The sequence below is a fragment of the Rhinichthys klamathensis genome, unplaced genomic scaffold, assembly GCF_029890125.1.
Source record: "Rhinichthys klamathensis goyatoka isolate OS25496 unplaced genomic scaffold, OSU_Roscu_1.1 h1tg000036l_1, whole genome shotgun sequence".
NCBI lineage: Eukaryota > Metazoa > Chordata > Actinopteri > Cypriniformes > Leuciscidae > Rhinichthys > Rhinichthys klamathensis.
The window spans coordinates 9,159,654-9,178,010 of NW_026606584.1; the positions used below are offsets into that span (position 1 = coordinate 9,159,654).

General features: G+C 37.2%; 1 protein-coding gene across 1 annotated transcript in view; it reads right to left on the minus strand.

Moving 5' to 3' along the window:
* Window positions 1-2,323: 2,323 nt before the first annotated feature.
* hs2st1b (heparan sulfate 2-O-sulfotransferase 1b) overlaps window positions 2,324-18,357 on the minus strand; it is an 80,447-nt gene continuing 64,413 nt past the window's right edge. The window contains exons 2-7 of the mRNA XM_056246253.1: window positions 12,030-12,268; window positions 8,989-9,074; window positions 8,193-8,331; window positions 7,977-8,074; window positions 7,673-7,830; window positions 2,324-3,800 (exon numbers count right to left, since the gene is read on the minus strand). Of these exons, the coding sequence (XP_056102228.1) occupies window positions 3,574-3,800; window positions 7,673-7,830; window positions 7,977-8,074; window positions 8,193-8,331; window positions 8,989-9,074; window positions 12,030-12,268 (947 nt within the window). The 3' untranslated portion in view covers window positions 2,324-3,573. The remainder of the gene's footprint in view (window positions 3,801-7,672; window positions 7,831-7,976; window positions 8,075-8,192; window positions 8,332-8,988; window positions 9,075-12,029; window positions 12,269-18,357) is intronic.

The window sequence follows — 18,357 nt, forward strand, 5'->3', positions numbered from 1 at the left end:
AGCTCTAATAGAGCAATCTGTATTCTTAATGGTAATGCCCTGTTCGTTTGGTCCATTTGGCTCAGTACAGGTGCATTAATGGGGCTTGTTGAACAGTTCCAGCTGAGCTGATTTAAGGAGAAGGACGGATCAGTGAGGACAAGACTCCCTCTTGTGGAGGAAGGAAGAATTACTAGAAGGACTGTTGGACGTCGTAATAATTCATTTGGATTTAATACAATATAATTTAAAGAAAGAAAGAAAGAAATTACAGTATGCCCAATCTATTCTATTATGTCACACGATTTCAATATCACCTGGATCATTATATAAAATATCCAGTTTGATATTGGCAAATATGGCGATTTATGTAATCATGGTAAGGTTTTACACATTCTATCAAACAAATATGTTGAAGTGTTAATAAAATTGCATTGTGCCATTTCAAGCAAAATTTGTATATTTGAATGTGTTGGGGTGTAATTATGCCCTCAGAAGGGTGCTAACAGGTAAAACCTCAAAGTGCTTATAGGAAGAACATTGCATGATGATTTATTCTTTTTAGTAGTTTACTAGCCTATATAAATTCATGATAATAGAGTTTAAAGAAGTGACAGACAAGTGCTTAATGACTTGTCCTTTAATAATTTGGTGATAATGATTAGAAATACATTTTATTAATAAAAATATGTTGGTAACAGGGTTGATTATTTTTTGTCAAACTTTAAAAATTAATGTAAAATTAAGACAAATTGTTAGCATTTATTTCAATATGATCTATTTTTACACTTTTAAATGCTACATTTTAAATAAAAATGTATTTGCAAACACAGCAAAAGTCTGGGAACAGACAAAAAAAAAAAAATCATCATAAAGTAAGAAAACTGTTAAAAAGATTTAAATAATGCCATGCTATCACTAAAAATAAAGCTATTCAAGTTAAAATAAAAATAAAAATAAAGTTTTAATGCAAATGCCATCTAAATGACTTAGAATGACCCAGCTAGGACAATACTTTTAGGCTGCCAGAATGTTATACGTGTTTGATATTTTACCCATCAGCAATCCTTCAAGAGATATGGTCATTTTACTTGTATATTAGTATATTAACTTAAATATATTTGAAACAAATAATAACTCCGATAAAAATTAGGAAACTCAATGACATGGAAACAAACAAATGATTGCAACACTACATCAACAGAACACTAATTAACCTTCTCCCTTGCAAATCAATACATGGTACAGGCTGTTTTTAATTGAGGAGTAATTATCAGCCCGTTTTCATCTGCCTAATGAAACGATGCTTTGTTTCGCCCGGAGCAAAAGAAAAAAAAAGTTAATTGAGTTCTCTTTTGTGAAGCAGACGTTCTCTCCTTGTCGTTGTCTGTCTGTCTTTGTGGAGATGAAGGCTGTTGTTGGCTGTGCACTGATCACGTTGGACACGCTCACTCTCCTCCCGCTTTTGGTCTCTACCACTTCAGAATCAGAGGTCATTTTTCCTATAGTCACCATGACAGTCTGCCCTTGTTTAATGGTAAAACTGTAAAACTGAGATTGAGCAACCGATAAGAAGAAATGTCCATTACTTGTTATACTATAGTGCAGCTACTATTACACTTCTGTGATATGATTACATCAAGTTAGCCAACTGTCATATATTTAAAGTCAATGTGAAATTCTGCTCATAACTAATTTTATGTAATGTGACATTTCTGATTGTAAAATATTATTCTACAAGAAAATAAAATGTAGGACATGACCTGAAAATAGACAGTGGGCATTTGTGCAAGTTATTAATGATATTATAAAGAAAACAATATTATACACTAATAATAATAATAATAATATATGACCAAATCTGTATAGTCTTGTAATATATAAAATATAAATAAATAAACATCATAAACATACTCCCATTCAAAATTTGGGCTCAGCAAAAAAACAAAAACAAAATTTTTTGAAAAGAAATGAATTCTTTTGTTCAGCTGGGATACATTAATTTGATCAGTGACCGGAAGGATGTTTAAATTGTTACAAAATATTTCTATTTCAAATAAATGTTCTTTTTCATTTTCTATGTATCAAAGAAAAATTGTTTCCAGTTTTCACAAAATCGTATTAAGCAACCCTTAGTCAACACACATGATTAATTAATAGGATCAATATATTTGATAAATCTGTAAATAAGTAAAACTTTAACATGTTTAATATTTAACTGATGTCTTAATGTAACACATTAACTTTGACAGTCCTAGAAAACACATATAAAGCCCTGTTTGAAAATCTCTGGAATGAATTGTTGCTTGTAAGAGAAACTAAGCATCCTGAAAACAACATGGTCTCACAGACAGTTAAGTTTATTTGAAATGCTTTGAGACAGTTTATATTTTAAAAAAAAGATAATGAAAGATAAAGGACCCAACATATAAGGGAAGAACCCAAAAATAAACGGAAAGCTGGTATCTTTAAAAGTTTAAAACACAGACGTTGTTTAAATGATCCGAACAACTGCTGAAACCAGGGTGGAATAAATGATTCATGAAGGCACTATTGAGTGTACAACTAATGTTGGTTTAAACCTTTTCTTTTCTTTTTTTCATATCTTCTGGTAGAACACATTATAATAATAATAATAATTTGGACTTCTGAGAGGGTAGCAGTCTGTTGAGAACATGGTCCTGACCGCTACAAGATGATACCAGTAGTTAAGACTCAAGGAACCAGATCTGGACTGAGAAACAGGATCATGGAGGTCATGGTCTTCTATTCAAAACAGTCTCTGTACTTGAAAGTATACGGACAGTGCAACTTCTATTTCATTATTTTAGAGTCTTCGGGAGTTGTGATGGAAAAAAAATGAGCAATAGAAAAGAAAGCAAGCACCAGTGGGTTTCTCAAAAAGAAGTCTATTTTCTAACTAATTTTAAACTCTACAGCTTTGAATTTCTTACAACCATTTGGTCCAATTACATAAAATATACACGTAAATACAATTTGTACAGATATGAAATCTGTTTCACCACTTTCTAACCTCCGGCTATAGGCTACAATACCTTTACTAAAGTCTGTAAACACTGTTCATGGCATTCTATTAAAAATCAATATACACAATGCAAGAAAGTGATAAGAATTCACAAAACCACAGTTAGTAGTAAAATAAGGAGGTACCCCTAATGTACCAAATGCCTGGTACAAAAAGTACCCCTTTTGACCCTGTTCAAAATTCATATTTCACAACAATGACTGATGGCCAAAAAAGCTTCTGTCATTTTCTTTTGGAAGGCATGATGAATTATGTGAAAATGTGATGTTTATGTCACAAGTGTTTTCACTGCTGTGAAAGTCCATAAAAAGAGACTGGGCTCGAAGAGACTTGATAAAGAGAGTCGTGGTCAGCACTGCGTAAAGTCTCTCTTTCTCTCTCAAAAAAACAAACAAACTAAAAAAACAGGCTCTAAACCCCTCAACACCTCTAGTCTAGGACCTCCAGGATTTTGTGTCCACATTTCTTGACTTCCTCTCTTCCCAGTGAAAGTGACAGAACAGTACATGAACAGGCCGAACGACACATGGACCGTGATAATGCAAACTCTAGGTTACTTTTGGATAGATTTTCTCGTAAAAGAAGTTCTGAGCCAGCAGGTAAAGCTCTCCGTCTTTTTCCCTGACGCTGTGAGCGCGCACAAACTGAAACTGTTCCAGCGCAAACTCATAGAACTCGTTCTCCATCTTCCATATGTTGGACTGCTGCAGCTTTGAGATGGACTCTTTAGTGGGAGGTTTCTTCTCGCTTGTTTTCCTCAAGTGAGACTTCTTACCTGCAGTTGAAGTCAAAGACAATAAAATGCAGGTCACTCAGGAGGTTTTACTGGTTAGTATCATCAACATTTTTTTTTAATGCTGAAAACCTGAATAAGACAAACACATGAGGGGCCTTTTAATAGCTAATGTATTGAATTTTAACTTCACATGTTAAATATGAGCTAAAAAAGTATAACTATGCGATGATATAATTATTATAGCGATGCGTGTTAAAGTGATTTTGGTTGAAAAAACAAAATGAGGTTAAGCAATCTTTATTTTCCTTTCCTAACAAAAACGAGAAGATTTTTAGTGAAAAACATAAAAAAATTTGCCTGACTTCGTCATACTCATATTCTAGTCAGAATGTGAGTCTGATACTGCTCCATAGGGCTTTGATTATGAGGCGTGTCTTAACCGAACCAGGAAAAAAACAACAACTCTGCACTCAATTGGATAGACCTACAACCAATCAGAGCAACGCAGTAAGTGTTTTTTTTATGAGCTACGCAAATTGTCAACAGCCTCAACTGCACGCACGCTGGAAGTAGTAGTAAAATAATGAGTGTTGCTTCTTTTACTTGGTCCTCCATGAGTGCGAGTGTGCGACTAAAGGAGAAACCACAACGACCACAGGGTTTTCATTGCGTCCCATCTTCTTAGGGACCATTGGAGCCAGCTGATAAAATAAACTTTTGCCGAATCCCGTAGGAAGGACGGCAAACACATCTTTACGATCGACAAATGCCTTGATTGCAGTTCTCTGTTCATCTTTTAAAATGAATGCGCTGTTGATTTCTTTTACAACAGACACAATAGCGGAATCTATACATCTCAGTTCTCCAGCTGCAGTCATCTCTGAGGGAAACCAGTTCAACCAAAGCGCTCTTTGATGACGTGATGATTACGTAACTGCAGATCATCTGTCCATCATCGTATAAAGCCCGCCCTGGCAATTTGATTGGCCCGACTAATTCTGAACCGATCATAATTACTCCTCAATGGATCGAGTCCAGACCGAACTTCCCGACCAAAAAATGCTGTGGGCGGGGTTCGGGCTGGCATCCAGGTTAATAAAAAATAGCATTTGGTGTGTAATCTGCTTTATGCACACCGCAATCAGTACAATTTTTTGTTTAAAGAAATGTATTATTTTATTCAGCATGGATGCATTAAATTGATCAAGTGACAGCAAATATGCTTATAATAATGTTACAAAAAAATGTGAGAGGAACCTCGTGCTCCAGACTGCCATGAACGCGCACAGGACGGTTTGCAGAGGCTGTGGATTACAGGTAATAATGTCGTAAATAATGTTCGGTTTATTGCATAGACTGATCGTTTCGCTTCTTAATACCTTAATGTATCATCAGCCATGGGAATTAATTTTATTTTCTCTGCAAATGTTTTTTTGAATCTCAAAGTGATGGGACCCATTGACGTCCATTATATGAATCACAGAGGACCACGGTTTCAGCTAAAAATCTTCTTTACAGTTCGACTGAAGAAAAAAGACATCTACATCTTGGATGGACTGAGGGTGAGTAAATTAAAAGCAAATTTTCATTTTGGGGTGAAATATCCCTTTAACACTAGAAGTGCCAGAATTCCACAACTACTAGAACTGCCACAAGCGGTCATTTTGACCGTTAGATTGCAAACTCTATAGCCTATCTTTAATGATAAATACCCAATTGAGAGATTAATGCATTTATTGTATTAGGAGGATATCTTTTAAAAACAAAACAACACCAAGCTGTACATTTAACCCTCTGGGGTCCTTCATTTCAGAGTCACATTCAGGACCTTCGGGTCCAAATGGGCCGGAAGGGTGGGATTAATATTTATTAAAAAAAATCATCTTTTTTTTATTTTTACTTGTTTTTTATAATATTTTTTCTTTTCTTTTTTGGTGTTTTGAGATAATTTCAAAAATAAAAATGATTTATAATTAATATTAATGCAATAATTATGACCCATTTTTTCCCCATTGAATATAATAGAAATTTAAAAAATATATATATTTTTTATTTTTTATTTTTTAAGCTGTATTTCATTTTAGAGTCAAGCCTAGGCCTCATGAAAGCAATTTTTGAAATGAGATGGATGCCATCTGGTGGACAAACTGAGCATTTTAAAAATTCAAAACCCATATGTAATCTGAATTTATTAGTGTGTATGTGTATAAAAGTGTGTTTGTGTGTGTGTGTGTGTGTGTGTGTGTGTGTGTGTGTGTGTGTGTGTGCGTGTGTGTGTGTGTGTGTGTGTGTGTGTGTGGATGTGTCTGTTTTGCACTCTTGATGTTTTATAGATTCACCCCTTCACTGTTGTGTGCTTTTTTTCTGGATCGTGGCTGATTTGTAGTTTGTACGCACAAAATAACTCTGTATTTTCACATTTTTGCCAATTTCCCATTCATTTCCTATGCGGGTCCATTTGGACCCGAAGGTCCTGAGTGTGACTATTTTTTTTACAACCACTTAGACTATTCAAATCCTGTCCCCAATTTTTTGGGGTGTTCATATGCCAAGTACCAACAAAGTCACCAAATTTCGGACCATTCCGATAAAGCAATGATTTAAAAAAAAAAAAAATTTAAATGCTTCGGGTCCATTTGGGCCGAAGGACCCCAGAGGGTTAAAAAAGTTTAATTATACATTTATAAATAATAATATCATTAGTAGGCTAGCCTGTAATTATCGCATATTCACAACAGATAGGCTATATATTCCATATCCATTCAACATAACTCAGAACAAGATAATAACAACTAAAAGTATCTTATTTAGATATTTTTTTGACAGTGAGAGAGACAATGTCACGGTTTATGAATTCGCTGTCTCCTTTCTCGTCTTGTTGTGTGTGTGTGTGTGTGCGTGCGCGTGTACGCTGATCATTGCCGCTGATCAGCACGCCCGCTGCTTCTGATCAACGCGCCAGCTATAGCGGATCAGCGAACCCTTTTAGTGTCACTGTTGTCGCCTAGTCTTTGTCAGACCGTCGTGAATGTTTCCTGCGTGTTTGTTCCCTGCCTGTATCCGTTTTCCGTGTGTCATCCATCCGTGTTCAGCACTCCATGGTTCTACACGCAGCGTGCCTGTGCTGCCAAGGGCTTCATACCGGACATTTGCACACCTTAACTCTCCCAGCATCTGACCAGCTCTCAATAAACATATCTGTCATTTTGCAATTGAATCTTCTGATTATTTCCTAACAGACAAAGGTCAACCGCGAGAAATGTAACAAAAGAATACCTCGAAATTCAGTGCGGTCAATATGACCGTCTATGGCCGAAATAGGTAAATATGTTCATTTGTTTTTTTGCCTTGTGTATAATTTATATTAAAAACATTTTAAATGAAAATACAGACACTTTTAGGAAAAGTCAGGTACCAGCAGAATTTTATTTATTTTTTCAACAGTTATTGTAGATGTAAAATTCAAAACGATCAAAATGACCGTCGTGGCCGTTCTAGTGTTAAGGTACTTCACTCATGGACTTTCATAGATGTGCCATGAATTTGAACTACAAACTCACAAAGCTATCATAAGCCCCTTTCACACAGCGCTTTGAACCCTGGACTGACTGGACTGAAGTAGAGACCCGTCACATCCAACGTCACGTGTCTTTCCGGAACATACACGGTTGTGTGTGAACGCGCTCTCTGATTCCGGCAAATCACTGGCAGTGTGAATGAAGCAAAATCAAACGAACCGGCCGGGTCAAATCCCGGGTCACTTTATCCGTGTATTTTCCGGAATCTCTGTGTGAAAGGGGCTATATTCACCTTCTGTGTTGCATAGAAGAAAGTACGTCAGCTTTGGAATGAAAACATTGAGTAGATGTAGTAGAATTGTTATTTTTGGTTGACCTATTCGGATCAAGTACCTGTGCGGTAGAGGTCAGTTGCTCCTCTGAAGAAACGTGGTAGCGCTGCCTCGAGCATCATGATAAAATCCTCCAGCTCCTCAGTCACTCCCACTAGCAGATACTCATTCACCAAATTGTACTTGGCCTGCTCGAGAGCCCATCTACTGCCAACATTCCTGCACACACAGACACACAAGATCAATTCCAGCTCCTACATAGTTGAGAACAAATCAGTAATGGGTGATTCAATCAATTAATGTAATGAGAAAGAGCATTAAATGAAAAGCAGAGTAACAGGCTGCAGACTGCTCATATTACCCACCAGCACTCTGAGTAATGGCCACAGAAGAACGGGATCTGTAACCAAAGCTTCTCAGGAGTGCAATCAGAACCTCCTGACGACACACACTCATCAAACGTCTGAAACACAGTCACACACATTGCATCTCAGCATTCGTATGGTGAGAACATGAAATGTTATTTTTCATAATGGAGGCATTATCAAATATTAAGAGATAAAAACCTTCAAATGCAATACCTTTTTGTCGCCCTGCTTTCTCCGTCTGAGACCTGGCCGATAATCATCTCCAAATCGGAGAAAATAGTAGTAAGACACCAACCTCTCGATGGGGTCCCGTACGATGTTGATGTAAACCGGCTTCCCCTTGATCCCAAACCTATTTGGGGGAAAAATATATTATACACACACAGATGTCTGGTTTATTATCTTTGTGGGGACTCTCCATAGACGTAATGGTGTTGTACTGTACAAACTATATATTCTATCCCCTGACACTATGGGTTAGTGTCAGGGGATAGAATATATAGTTTGTCCAGTACAAAACCATTACCATGTATAAAACCTTCAGCATTTTTACATAAAAAAAAAAAAAAAAAAAAAAAAAAAAACCTTTTCTGTATGATTTATAAGCTTGTTTCCTCATGGGGACACGAGACCCCATTTAAGTAGCTGTGAAAAAAACAACAACAAAAAACATTACTGGTGTGAAATGGCACTGACATATTTTAAGATTTGTCAGTGCAAACTACTACAATTTCTTCATTTGTGATACATGTTTCTTTTCCTTTCATGACAGCAGCACAAACTCCACACATATAAAATAAAATATTCAGTGTTCCAAAATAAAGGCTTGTTCCATTTTTAACCACTAGAGTGCAGAAGCACCTAAATGTATCTTCTCTTCTCACATCAGTCAATTATGTAGCTGTCTGATGGACCTCTCTTATTCAGGAACAGACAACAATTAATTTACTAAGGCAATTGCTTTCAGTAATTGTTGTGATGATTGTATATGAATACAGCAAAAACTCACTTTGTGAAGTCCAAGTAGGCGACATGGCCATGGTAGAAACCTGGTTTCATTTCTCGCCAGGATGTCACGTTCCTTACAAACCTCATCTGTAAGCACAAGATAACACATTCGATTTGTCCCTGTGCACAGTTTATAAACCACTAAATTTATTTTAATGCATGTGTGATATGCCTCCATCATTCAAGCATCAACGATATCCAAATCTCAAATAACAATCTCGCACTGACGTACTGCATCTGTCACAGTCTGCTGAACAAACCAGCCAAGTGACTACTTAATACAAACCAGACACAAACACATTTCAGCAATGTTTTCTCCAAACATCCTCCCCATAGTCCCACAGCTAAACTCCCCTGGGAGGGGAGAGGTTGTACCTCCTGCACCGTCGACAGGCTTCGTTGAAAGCTAGACTAGATATCACCTTGGCAGAATTACCCACAAATAACACCTTCCCTCCCTATGCTCCAAAGCATTTTATTTTGCAGATGGCAAGATGACATGAATACAAATTCAAACGTATGCTCATGATCGCAGTCCGACACAGCCACACGCTGAGTTGAATAACGTTGACACGTGTGAGGTCAAAATGACGAGGGAATGCTTTTTGTTGAAGGCAACACTTTCAACCCTGCAAATAAAACGGGTGCATTCGTCAAAACCCGAGATTGATTTCCGTTAGCTGACAACACGTTCCTCTATGTAACAATACATATGATGAATAGAGAATTGTATTTCTTTGCTGCTGTCAACAAAATCTGCACTTCATTCTTTTTCCACCCTTGTTCTTCGTTTTATCTCTGGGTTCAGCTTGTTCAACGCTGCTTGTCACACAAAGGCACAGCAGCAGTGTGGATATTGACAGTAGGCTATGAATAATGAAGGTGGAGCCAGAGACGAGAAGGCTTGTTAGAGAAAGTGTGCGACAGAAACACAGGGCCGCTGCGCTGACATCACCTGGCCTGTCAGAGTGAGAATTGAGCAAAAGATCATCCCGATCTCATAAGTACACAATGCACAGGTGTGTCTGTAAAATGTAACTAACAGCTGGCATATTCAGACATTGTCTGGCTATTTAATTATCTTGTAAGCATATTTAAAAATGAATGCCATTTTTTACAACTCATCACCTGTGAGTATACGTAAAATTTGTTATTTTTTAAATAACCTATTTTTTGTTAGCTGACACAATTTAAACCTATAATATCTCAATTTAGGTTACACCTAAACACTACTTTAAAACAAATCTTACAGACCTCCAATGTTTGAAGAAATTAATACTTTTATTCAGCAAGGATGCATTCATTTGATCAAAAGTGACAGCAAAGACTTTTTCATTGCTGCAAATTTTTTTTTATTATATTTCAAATAATGTAAATACCGGTATGCTGTTCTTTTGAACTTTCTATTCATCACATAAATCCTGGAAAAAATTAGCACAATTTCCACAAATATATTAAGCAGCACAACTGTTTTCAACATTGATAATAATAGGTTAATAATAATTAATTGAAACAAATTCAGCATATTATAATTAATTCCGAAGGATTGTGTGACACTAAATACTGGAATAATGACTTCTGAAAATACAGCTTTGCCATCACAGGAATAAATAGCTTTCTAAAATTTAGAAAGCAGTTATTTTAAATTGCAATTATATTTCACAATATTACTGTTTTTACTGAATTTTTTATCACTGTATCCCACAAGGCAATGCCCTGACTAGAGCTTCCATTTCCAGTCTGATAAATACATCGCAATATCTCAATGACATTTAGGGTGGTTCACATATATAGCACACTTTAAATTAACCAAACCCAGTTATGGACTTAAAAGAGGACTCAAGAAACACAAAAGGACATTGGCTCCATTTAGAGAGGTCTGAGTTGATTTGTGGTGTTCACATTTAGTTACATAAATGTCATATGGACAAAAGTATTGAGAGACACCTCTTAATTATTGAATTCAGGCATTTCAATCAGACCCATTTCCACAGGTGTATCAAATAAAGCACATAGCCATGCAGTCTGCATTTACAAACATTTGCATTTACAAACTTCGTTCTGAAGAGCTCAGTGAATTCAAGCAGGTACTGTGATAGAATGCCACCTTTGTAGTAAGTCAGTTCAACAAATTTCCTTGCTAGATATTCCAAGGTCAACTTTAAATGGCATTATTGGAAAGGGGAAGCGTTTAGAAACAGCAGCAATTCATGAACTTCCGTTCTGAACTTCCATTGGGATTAATATCAGCACAAAAACTGTGCGACAGGAGCTTCATGGAATGGGTTGCCATTGAATGAGCTGCATGCAAGCCTCACATCAACAAGTACAATGGCAAGCGTCGGATGGAGTGGTGTAAAGCAATCCGCCACTGGACTCTGGAGCAGTGGAAACCTGTTTTAATGAAGGTGAAATCTTAATGCTTCAGCATACCAAGACATTTTCGACAAGTTCCAACTTTGTGGGAACAGTTTGGGGAAGGCCCCGCAGTGCACAAAGCAAGGTCCACAAAGGCATGGTTGGATGAGTTTGGTGTGGAAGAAATTGAGCCCTGACCTCAACCCCATGGAACACCTTTGGGATGAACTGGAGCGGAGATTGCTAGCCAGGCCTTCTCTTCCAACATCAGTGTCTGATCTCACAAATGCTCTACTGGATGAATGGGCAAAAATTCCCACAGAAACAGTCCAAACACTCTTGCGGAAAGCCTTCCCAGAAGAGTGGGGCTTCAAAGAGGGGACCAACTCCATATTAATGTCTATGTACTGTATTTAGAATGCGATATCATTACAGTCCCTCTTTGGTGTAATGGTCGGGTGTCCCAATACTTTTGTCCATATAGTGTATATATCAAGACGGCCTAGAGTGCTTAAACAAGCTAGGTGGGAAAATGTCCTTAATCTCTTTTTTTGTCTCGTAAGACTGGATTTGCAAAAAATTAAGAATTTTGGATAAAGAATATTGGATTAAAATGTAAAATAACCTCATTCAGAAATGGCAATCATTTTGATGTAATTCAAGCTGATGTAATGGACATGTTACCTGGTCCTGCAGGGACATGACCGGATTGTTCTTGGTGGTGTTGATGTGGAGAACATGGAAGCGGTTCTTTCCGCACAGGTCGTATGCGATGTTGGTGAAGGAGGTGCTGGCAGTCTTGGGCACACGGTTATAGATGATGACCAGATCCTCAATCTCAGGCAACGCTGGAGAGTCACGCAGACTGTCCCGCGTCTGTCTATGCTCCACCTCTCGCACCTCGTGTCTGGCCATGGTGCGCTCTGCAGGAGAAAGAAGAATTTTCATATTTATTTTTTATTTATATCAAACAACACCTAAAAATATAAATATGTTACTGTAGAATTTCTACAGTCATACTTCATTAGGGTAAAAAAAACAAAGCATTGTTCAGGTCAGCCTTGTACACATTTAAAAAAAACATCTCAAACACTTCATTATGCCATGTTATGCCTGACATTTAGAAATAAATTGAGTTAATCTGACCTTAGATTGTAATAAACATGGCATTAAAGATACAGTGTGTATTTTTTCTATTTTAAAATACCAAAGTACTGGTAATTCCAAAGGACAGCAAGCACATAACAAGAATATGCAATATTACAATGCACTGCAGGTAGTTGGAAAACAAGAGAGAGCGAGAGAGGACGAGAGAAAGAGAGACTACAGCCTACAAATCAGGGGCAGCTAAAGATCTGTAAAGGTTCCCAACAGGCCCTTCAGCCACCTGTTGATTTAGGTGACAGAAAACAGCAGCAGGATGAAAAGCCTGAATAATGGAGCGAGAAAGGAAAACAAAGCAAGCAGTTTCAGCAGCAGAGCGTGTTTTTCTTTATGTACACTACACACACACACAAGCACAATAACTCCACTGCCGGTTTTAAGACATCAGGAGAATTCTGCACCATAAAATCACTCAGCTTTCCGTTTAAGAAAACAGTGTAAAGTAACACACAAGACAAAATATATAGTATAAAGTAATAAGTGTATAAATGTTGTAATTACCCTATATAGGCCTATAATTATATCAGCGCTAAATCACCACTTGAGAACCGGTCTATACACATTCAGAGAGGATAGCTTTGAAAATCCACTTTTTTTCTTATTAAAACTACGTTTTCTGCTGATAATGTACTTTTCCGTATTTCATAGGTTTTCAGTTAAATTCTGGGAGTCACAGCAAGACGCTAAAGACACTGACGACAAAAGCTACACATGATGATCCCAGCGACATTTACACAACTCACCAATGTATGATGAAGAGTTTACAAATTCTAAAATCTAAAGTCTGAATATAGAATCTATTTCAAAATCAGCTCCACACATAAATAAAAACATCAAAATGAATAATTAAACAAATAATTATCGGTCAACTGCATCGACCAAAATTTCCAAATCAGTGTATCGCTAAATATTTTTTTAGACATACCGGTATATGCTTTCCTTAAAATGGAACTGCAATGTTTTTCATAAATAAATAAACAAACAAACAAACAAACAAACAACTATATTTTACATTTTCAACTATAACACATCTGAGTTTGGCAGATGTTTCCAATCTTCAAAACCTGCCACAGAAGTAAGGCACATTGCTCATGAAGCTCAATACAATGTGTGTGCCGCGTGAAGGATCCAATAAGATTCAATGTTCTATATTTTAGCCAACCAATCTGTCGTTTCTGTCCAAACTGTTAAATGCTGTGTGGTCAGAGCTGGACACCCTCTTCCATATAAAGCGAGCACAGCTCACTATCCTTCTGTGCCCTGGAGGTGCTTTCAAAAGACACAAGTGCACTCTTAAAAATAAAGATTCCAAAAAGGGGGTTTTCACGATGCCATAGAAGAACCACTTTTTGGTTCCAAAAATAATCTTTCAGTGATCAGTTCTTAAAAGAACCATTTTATTTTCTTAAGTGTGAAGAACATTTTCAAAATCTAAAGAAGCTTTTACTATTAAGAACTTTTTGTGGAATGGAAAGGTTCCTTTGATGTTAAAGGATTTTTATGGAACCATCAATGCCAATAAAGGACCTTTATTTTGAACTGTGTTTCTCATGAGGGACCAACACTCAACAACAAAACAAGAATTCTCCTGTGGTTCACATGGAGCCAAGAGAGTTCAGGATGGAAACACCAAATATTAAAGTACCATTTGCAATACCCTTTCCTAAATTAATAAATAAATACAAACTAAACCTGCACTGTAAAAAAAATCCCGTTGTTTTTACGGAAAAAAACTGGCAGCTGTGGTTACCAGAACTTTACCGTCAAAAATACGGTATCAACGTTTTTGGTTTTACAGACTTAACGTAAAATTTACAGTATTAAACCGTAATTCATTTTCTGATATAATGCTAATTTACCAACCTATTGAAGTATTAATATCTGTTTTTTACCATTGTAATACACTGACAACCATCAACCATCACAGCAGTGATGAGAGTCACATGATAAATTAAAGCTCATCACAAGCAATCTTCATCAAGAAAGTTAATACTATTATAATGAAGCTGCACAGTGTTATTCGCACAAACATTAAACACCATCATGGTAACACACATGAAATTTTAAAAATACAATAAACATTAATTTAACAACATTAAATGTAACATAAAACCCTAATGTACATAACTGATTAGAAAAGAACTAAGAAAGCTAAGAAGAAACATAGTTATTTCAACAAAAATAAATTAAATGTGAAGTGTCACGCAGGGAATTGTGGGAATGTCAATTTACGTTTTTTCACTGTAAATTATACAATGAGTTGTTCTTTTCACTTTCAAAAACTGTAAATTTAACGGTATTTTACAGTAAAATTACATTAAATGTACCGTTAGATCTATCACAGTTATTTACCGTATATAGTAAGGAAACTTTCTGTTAACCAATTAACAGTTTTGCACTGTAGCATTTTTACAGTCTTTTACTGTTAAAACCACGATCATTTTTTACAGTGTGTATACTATCTGATGCATCACTGTACCAGAACACAAAAAGAAAATGCAGGCATGCCAGTGATTTTGTGCATTGTAATAGATTTTTAATTGAAATAATTAAATATGTAGTTAAAATAATGGTTAGTTCACCCAAAAATGAAAATTCTGTCAACATTGTAAATGTTGTAAAAAAAATATTTTTTCTCTTTTTTCCAAACCCGTATTTTTCTTCTTCTGTGAAACAAAAAAAAAAAAAAATTTAGAAGAATGTTGGAAACCAAACAGTTTCAATTCCCAATTACAGATTGTATTTGTTGTCCATACCAATCAGAACCAAAACTGTTTGGTTCTCAACATTCTTCAGAATATCTTTTTACATTCCACAGCATTCCATTTTTGGGTGGACTTATCTTTTAAATATTTATATTTTAACAGATAAAGATTAAAATAGCATGATATCTTCTGGAGTGTAAAGAAACTAAATAACAGAGTGGAATTTTACGCTCCATGCGCTTATAATGGAAATGCAATCCTGCAAAACAAAAGTATTCAAAATACTGAAATCTTTCCCCAGTCATCGCACTATATCAAACACTCATTTTCCACACAGCAATTATGCAAAGCTCAGTTTGCTAATAGACTCATCAGTCTTCAACAGTGCACGCCTACCAGTGCATTAAATAAGCCACTTAAAATATTGATCAAGTCTTAACAAGCCTCTGTGCATCAGCTGTACTGCTCTAAAACATCCTCCACCGCTGAGGACCCTAACCACACTCGGCCTGACATCCCATCTACACGACAAAACTAGGACACTCTCTTCAAATCAACAGGGCCGTCTACACTGTGACTGACACAAAACATGCAAACTAGAACGCTCCCCTAACACATCCTCACCAGTACAATCCTGAATGGCAGACTGCAGTGCCATAACACTAAAAGCAGCTAATAATAAAAACTTTGAACAATACAAATAATATTAAAAAATATATATACACTCACCTAAAGGATTATTAGGAACACCATACTAATACTGTGTTTGACCCCCTTTTGCCTTCAGAACTGCCTTAATTCTACGTGGCATTGATTCAACAAGGTGCTGAAAGCATTCATTAGAAATGTTGGCCCATATTGATAGGATAGCATCTTGCAGTTGATGGAGATTTGTGGGATGCACATCCAGGGCACGAAGCTCCCGTTCCACCACATCCCAAAGATGCTCTATTGAGTTGAGATCTGGTGACTGTGGGGGCCATTTTAGTACAGTGAACTCATTGTCATGTTCAAGAAACCAATTTGAAATGATTCGAGCTTTGTGACATGGTGCATTATCCTGCTGGAAGTAGCCATCAGAGGATGGGTACATGGTGGCCATAAAGGGATGGACATGGTCAGAAACAATGCTCAGGTAGGCCGTGGCATTTAAACGATGCCCAATTGGCACTAAGGGGCCTAAAGTGTGCCAAGAAAACATCCCCCACACCATTACACCACCACCACCAGCCTGCACAGTGGTAACAAGGCATGATGGATCCATGTTCTCATTCTGTTTACGAAAAATTCTGACTCTACCATCTGAATGTCTCAACAGAAATCGAGACTCATCAGACCAGGCAACATTTTTCCAGTCTTAAACTGTTGAGCTCTTGCAAATTGTGGCCTCTTTTTCCTATTTGTAGTGGCTTTAAAGCAGCACTGGTTGCAACAGCGATGCTGACCTGGCGATCTTGTTGATGGACTAGTAAGTCTATGTTGTTGCGCTTGCGTGTAGTATGTCATTTTTTTTACGATGCTGTTCATTCATCCATTGTTGATAATTAGACCAGTCCAATAATTTCCACATATGTCTAGCTAGCTATTTACGACAGTGCAAGTATTCCACAGCGACTAGGTCGCTGTTTGACAAACACAATTTATTTATAGTGTTCCTTTAATCATTAAAAAAACAACTTTAGAACTGTTCTGCCGTGCAAAGGCAAAAGACCGTAACTTCGTGTTTGGTCGAAAATTAGTTTTTTATATTTTTGGCACATTCAAGACCCCCTTTATCATGTGGATAAGTATCTTGAGTCAATTCCGTCGTTTTTTCGAGAAAATAATGGGTTGTCTTAACAGTAACTTCCAAAAGCCCGTGAGAAACCAAGGCAGAACACCGTAACACCAGTTACCGCTCTTTGGCTTTGTTTTGGAACGCTCATTTTGAGTTACGGTACTCTGCCTTTGTTTAGCCGCGCGTCAATATGAACTTACGGTGCTGGCGTTCTATCAAATATGCTACCTTTCAGATTGTACGGTGTTCTGCCTTTGTTTTGCTCTCCATTAAAATCTCCGAAATTACGATGTAGCCTGTGTACTTTGTACAGCTGCCATCAGTCCCTGTAACTTCTGATGTCCTCAGAGCTTTGTCCAGCACAAATGCGGTCAGAACATTTAGTATGGTCTGAACCCGCTCCATATGAAAAACGTGCGATAGGCTATCCATCGCGAATGATATATGCAGAGTTGACAGAAAAAAATGTTACACACGCCGTAGCAGGTGAATACAACAAAGAACTAAATCCCCGCCTCACCCAGATCGGGTTGAAACAATCATGCATCTAGCTGGCAGAGTGCCAAAACTTCGCCGGCGCCTTCAGCTCCGCCCTGAACACGGTCGAGCCGACGCGCGACTAATATATCACACAGAGTGATAATAATGAAGCAACAACGGTATATTGGTGCATACAACATAATGCAGCAAGAATTGTTGGTGCATACAACATCAGACAAGCTGTTACAAGCGGGTTGTACCTACAATCACACTGTCCGGAATAAATCCGCGGGACGAGCGAAGTGCACTGCACAATAATAGGGCAGACAGCTGAAACCACCGCTACTGAAAAGACGCAGAACACAGAAGGTTGTGCTATAAATGCATTAGTCGTCTAGGTAGTCCAGAGCGCGCTCCCCACCGAGTCTCAAGATGGAAAGCGTTCGTACTTCGTACTTTTCGTGAACGTACGAGGAGCATGACACCTTCGAACACGAATATACTATAAACGAGTCCCCGGGTCGAATGTGCGCGAGGACCTGTTTTATCGTGATCATTTTGAACGCGCGTTTATCAAGTCTTATGCCACTCGGTACCAATTGAAGATCTTACCGCTATGGAGGTTTTTTGCCATGTCTCATGTATTAATAATGCCACCAGAATGCAACCAAAGCACAGGGTAGTAATAAGTAGATGTCTATAAGTGTAAATCATACAAAATAAATGCCATGATCACTAGATTTTATACAGGTGTTACTATAATGATTTTGTTAATGGTGATCAGCAACCAAATATTGATAATGTGGAAGTTACTGCCTTTTGCCTTGGCATAACTTCTCACTTTTTGCTGACAATGCAAAGGCAGAGTGTACAATAACTTTAAAAT